The 4,992-nt window shown below is 64.1% G+C and overlaps 2 protein-coding genes across 2 annotated transcripts; both read right to left on the bottom strand.

The window, feature by feature from the left end:
* Positions 1 to 824: 824 nt before the first annotated feature.
* H696_03927 (dimethyladenosine transferase) lies at positions 825 to 2,280 on the bottom strand. Its single transcript, XM_009497795.1, has 3 exons — positions 1,865 to 2,280; positions 1,485 to 1,734; positions 825 to 1,229 (listed from the first exon to the last, which is right to left on the bottom strand). The coding sequence occupies exons 1-3, from the start codon at positions 2,239 to 2,241 to the stop codon at positions 834 to 836; spliced, it is 1,023 nt and encodes a 340-aa protein (XP_009496070.1). The 5' UTR covers positions 2,242 to 2,280; the 3' UTR covers positions 825 to 833.
* An 882-nt stretch (positions 2,281 to 3,162) lies between these two features.
* H696_03926 (hypothetical protein) lies at positions 3,163 to 4,989 on the bottom strand. The gene is made up of 4 exons (XM_009497794.1): positions 4,548 to 4,989; positions 4,254 to 4,385; positions 4,083 to 4,158; positions 3,163 to 3,916 (listed from the first exon to the last, which is right to left on the bottom strand). Exons 1-4 carry the CDS (start codon positions 4,973 to 4,975, stop codon positions 3,287 to 3,289), a joined length of 1,266 nt encoding a protein of 421 aa, XP_009496069.1. The 5' UTR covers positions 4,976 to 4,989; the 3' UTR covers positions 3,163 to 3,286.
* Positions 4,990 to 4,992: the final 3 nt, after the last annotated feature.

The following is a 4,992-nucleotide window of genomic DNA, read 5'->3' as shown; positions in this document are numbered from 1 at the left end:
CCTCCGGTCGAAAGGCCGCGCAGGGAGGACGCCGGCCCCTCGCACCAACGAGTCAAAAAGCCCCCACCCCCGGCCGCCCTCGCCGCCCCATTTACCACGCACGCCTCTCCCCTCTGGCTCACGCCCCCCCCCCCCCGCGCCGGGCTGTGGACCTCGGAGCACGCACGCGCGACTCGGGCTGGCCACATTGTGTAATGTTATTGCACAAATCGCATTCCACTCTCCTCTCGAATCACGCCCGGGGAGTTCTGTGTGATTCGTTGCATGACCAGCGCCACGGACGGGCATGTGCCAACTAACCCCCACCCGTGCTGGATCCTGCTTTTAAGCACGCCTCTGCTTCTCGGCGCCGACCGTGCGGAGAGATCCGCCTTCGACCTGGCGCCGCTTTTGACCCCGCCTTCCGCCCCCCGCCCCCCCCCCCCCCTCTCCTGGGCGGCGGCGGAATTGGGCGCACAAAAGAAGGATGAGATCGCGGAGCGGCGCTCGAACACGAGCAGGTCAATGGCTGATAATGTACAGGTGTTTGTATTGGCTGGGTGGATCCAGAGGAGCAGAGGGGGACCAAAGGAGGAGCGGATGCGCCTCCGGTGCAGGAAGATGCATCTATGTGCACATGGCTGTGGGGGTCGCCTACGCGCGTATCACCACCGCCCCCCTTTGCGTTCTTCTGCCCCATGGTCGAGGAGGTAAAAAAAAAGAAAAACAGAGTGGGCATGAGCTCGAGGGGAAAAAGACAAACGGACAAGCGAGAGAGGGGGAGATGAAGAAAGCCGCAGCCCCTTTTCTCCGCACCTGCCGGCCATCCCCCCCCCCCCCTCTCCAGCTTGCCTTTAGGCAAAGTGGATCCCCGCCTCGTTGAAGGCCACCAGGAGCTTCATGTAGTCATCGAGGTCCATCTTCCCGGCACGAGCATCCGACAGCCCGGCCTTGTCAATGATGTCGGTGACCAGATCCTTGATCTTCTCCTTGTCCAGGCCGTCGACGGATTTCCCCGACACACTGGCAAATGCCCGGTAGTTGGCCTCCAGCATGGCCAGCACTGAGTCCACCTTGAAGTTGGAGGAGATCAGCTTGTTCTTACGGGCAAAGGCAATCCGCAGGAGCCCATCCCACTCGGTGAAGTTGATGGGCGGCGGGGGGCAGATCGGCTCGATGCGCACCACCGACGACTCGACCTTGGGCGGGGGGCGGAAGTTGTTGCGGCCAACCTTCATCGCGTGGGTGGTCTGCCACGCGCGCGCGGTGGAATGACGGAAAGAAGGACGAGAACAGAGTGGATCAGTCCATCGGCGTGCCAAGAAGCGCCAAGGGAGAAGTGGCATCGGAGGCGAAGGCGAAGGCGGGAGCGGAGGACGAGAGGCGAGGTCAGAGGGAGCCCGACGCAAAGCACAGCGAGGAAGAGGCAGACCACCCCGGTGTGCCACCCACCCCTGGGACTCGTTGCTGGCCCGCTTGACCAGCGGGGCATGGGCCGGACGCACCTTCGACAGGAGCTGGGTGTTGACACTCAGGCGGCAGTACAGCTCATCGCCGGGCTTGGCCACCAGGCGCAGGGCGAACTCTCGCTGGTACATGAGCAGCGCCACGCGGAACTGCGGCCGGTGCAGCAGCAACTTGAAAGTAATGCCGGACGAAATCTGGTACGGCAGGTTGGCCACGCACACGTCGAAGGCAGGCAGCTCCACCTTCATGGCATCGCCGAGGATGATGTGGAGCTTGTGCTCGTGAGGGCTACGGACAGCAGTACGAAGAAGGACAGGTCAGTTGGGAAAGCCAGGGGGGAGGGGAGGGGGGGGGGGGGGGTCAGCCTCAAGAGAGAAGACGAAAGGCGCATTGCAGGGAGACGCATTGGCAAACGCACTGGCCCTGCAGACGCTTGCGCAGCTCGGCCGCCATGCGCGGGTCCACCTCGACCACGGTCACCTTCTTGGCCGCCTCCAGCAGCTTGACCGTCATGTTACCGGTACCCGGACCAATCTCCAGGACATGATCCGTGGCCCGGACGTCGGCCTTGGCAATGATGCCATTCACCACCAGCGGGTTCTTCAACAGATGCTGGCCAAAGTCCTTGTTCAGCTTGGGACCCAGCGACCGGGGAGTGTTGTCCTGGCCCGAGGCGGCGGCGCTAACGACCCCCGAGGCACGGCCAGCCGCCGTGCCGGACGCCGCAATGCCGATGGTGGCCGGCAGGTTGGCGGAGGCTGAGCCTCGAGTGACGCTGGATCGCATACGGGACATGATGTAAGGGGAGAAAGAGGGGGGGAGGGAGGGAGGGAGGGAGGGGCAGGCAAGGAGTTGAAGCGAGGCGAGGCACAAAGGGAGGGGGCTCATTCTGGCCCACACGAAGGCCAGTTGGCCGTGCACCGGCATCTCTTTGACAAGTCCCCTCGAGCGTGCGTGGGTACACACTCAGACGCGCGCACGCACGCACGCACGCACGGACACGGGGATCGCGCGAGGGGATTGCATGGAAGGTCATATCAGGGCGCGGACCCCGGGGCGGACCCCTGAAGGGAGGGAGGGGAAACGGTGCCTTGATGGGGCGGGCCGGGGGCGGGGGGGGGGAGGGGCAGACGGCACCCGGAAACATCCAGCCAAACATGCACACACACACACACACACACACACAAACACGGACACAGGCGGACACGAACGGACACGGACGCGTGCAGGCATTCGGACGCCGGAGTTGAAGATGAGAGGGAAAGGGCCATGCGAGTGTATGTCGCGTGATCATCAATCGATAGAAGTGCCCACTCTCACAGCCGGATATTATTGGCCTCGGCTGACTTGAATCCGCGTCTTCCCATCCCGAGCGACCACCACCAAAGAGAGAGAGAGAGAGAGAGAGAGAGAGAGAGAGAGAGAGAGAGATGAAAGATCCATGCCAGGGAAAGGCCACACACAGGCGGAGCGAGGGACGCGGCTTGAAGACGTGGCTAGAAAGAACAAAAGGAGGCCAGGCGGAGGAAACCCCGCAAGATCTCCCACCCGAGGACATCAAAGCGCCGCCTCTCCTTTCCTCGGATCCCTTCCAGGCGGAAAAAACTCTCTCTCTTGTGTGTTGTGAATTTATTGTTGTTAGGGGGGGGGGGGTCGTTGCCCCCTCTCTCCGAACGGGGAGGGATAGGAGAATCCGCCATGGCACTTCCACGGGGGGAGGGAGGGAGAGAGAAAGAGAGAGGGCAACGCAGGGTGGGTGCCCCTCATGCGGCCCTCGTTCCGGAAGGGACAGGACGCGCATGGCACACACGCACGTGCGCTTGGATGTGGCTCTAAGCTGCTACTTCTTGGCGCCCTGCTGCTTCTGCTGGCGCTCATGATGGCGCGCGGCATTCTCCTGGCGCTTGGCCTCGCGATCAAGGAAGGCCTTACGCGCCTCGACATCGAACTTGCACGCCGGCGAGAGGGTGATGCGCAAGACCGCCGACAGGGGGAGGGCCTCATCCTCCATGGAAGCCACCCGACGGAAGATCAGGAACCCATCCGACAGAGGAACGCGCTCCTTGACACCGGGGATGCTGACCATCGGCGCCGAGGAGAGAGCCCGCATCAGGGCGATGAAACGCCCCCCACGCGGGTGACCCACCGTCTGCGGGGTGGGGTTGCTGCCGGCCAGGGCCCCGGGCTCCGGGCGCTCCAGCGGGAAGGGATGGTTGGGCCGGGTGCCAGAGGCATCGGTCACCTCGGCCGGGCCAACCCGCACACCGCGAATGTCACCGGGCACCAGGGCCCCGCCGACCATGAAAATCTCGTCCCAGGTGGGCAACGAGGCCAGGATCAGGCGAACCTTCTGCAGGTCCACCTTGGTGGCGCTGTCTGACGGAGTGGCAGCCGACGGGCGGAGGAGCTGGCGCAAAGCGAGACCGGCCTTCTCGGGGCCGGCTTCGGCGGCCTTCAGGAAGGCCTTATACTGTCATGGAGGTGTTGGCCAACAGCGGGGCAGGGGGGGGGGGGGTCTTGGTAAGAATATGCATCTGCGTGCCTTGTCCCTGGTGCGCATGCATGGGAGACAGGACAAACGACCGAGGGGAAGCATGGAGGAAGAGGGAGGGGGAGAGAGAGAGAGAGAGACGTACGCGGTCACCATGCAGGGAGTCCTGGTGCTCGGCAACCTTCCCGGTGTACTCGGTGGAAGTATTGACAAAGGCCACGCTGAAAACCCGGCGAGGGACCAAGGCAAGCCGAGAAGGGGTCAGAAAAAGAAACACGCAAGTGGAGAGGGAAATGCCAAGGAGGTGTGGCCCTACCAGGTGACAATGTAGTCCTCGGGGGTGTCGATGCCCTCATGCTTCAGGTACTGACGCAGGGCCTTGGCCTTGGCGTGGTTCTCCAACACCGGGTTGCCATGCTTGCGCGTCTGGCCGGTGGTGGTCGTCTGGCTGTGGAGCAGTTTGGGACCCGGCAGGTCGCGACCCGTGGCCGGTCGCGAAAGGGTGCGAATGTGTTTGCATGTGTTTGTGCGTGGGCGTGATGGTTAGCACTGGCCGATGAGGAGGAGCCGCCAGGCGACAAGCGGCAAAGGGCAGGCTGCTGGCGCGCACGTCAGGTTCTGGAAGGAGGGCGAGCTGACGATCGACCCGCCATAGTTCTTGATCTCCACGACCAGACAGATGCCAGGCAGGGCAATGACCGCATCGGCCTCAAAGCGGCGCTTCGGCCGGGGCGGGGCGGTCCCCTCGGTGATCAGCTCGCCCGGGATGCGCACGTTGCCGAACACCGCGCGGGCCTTGGACTTGTTCAGGTGCTTGACAAGATGCGCCTCGAGCTCCTCCTCACCGGCACGGCCGGCGTCACGAGCCACGCTCGGCGCGTACGCCTCGTGCGTCAGGCCGACCTCGGCCGCCGAGGAGGGCGGAGACCCGAGGTTCCACGCCTGCGAGAGGCGCTGCGAGAGACCCGGCGAGGGGTACGCCGGGTTGGTGGCCTTGTAGAGGGTCGCATTCGGGGGGATGGGCTGAGGAGGGGCCATCGTGTATGTGTGCGAGG

Source organism: Fonticula alba, assembly GCF_000388065.1.
Source record: "Fonticula alba strain ATCC 38817 unplaced genomic scaffold supercont2.6, whole genome shotgun sequence".
Taxonomy (NCBI): Eukaryota; order Rotosphaerida; family Fonticulaceae; genus Fonticula; species Fonticula alba.
The sequence above is the reverse complement of the archived record's forward strand: the minus strand, read 5'-3'. Positions and strand labels throughout refer to the sequence as shown.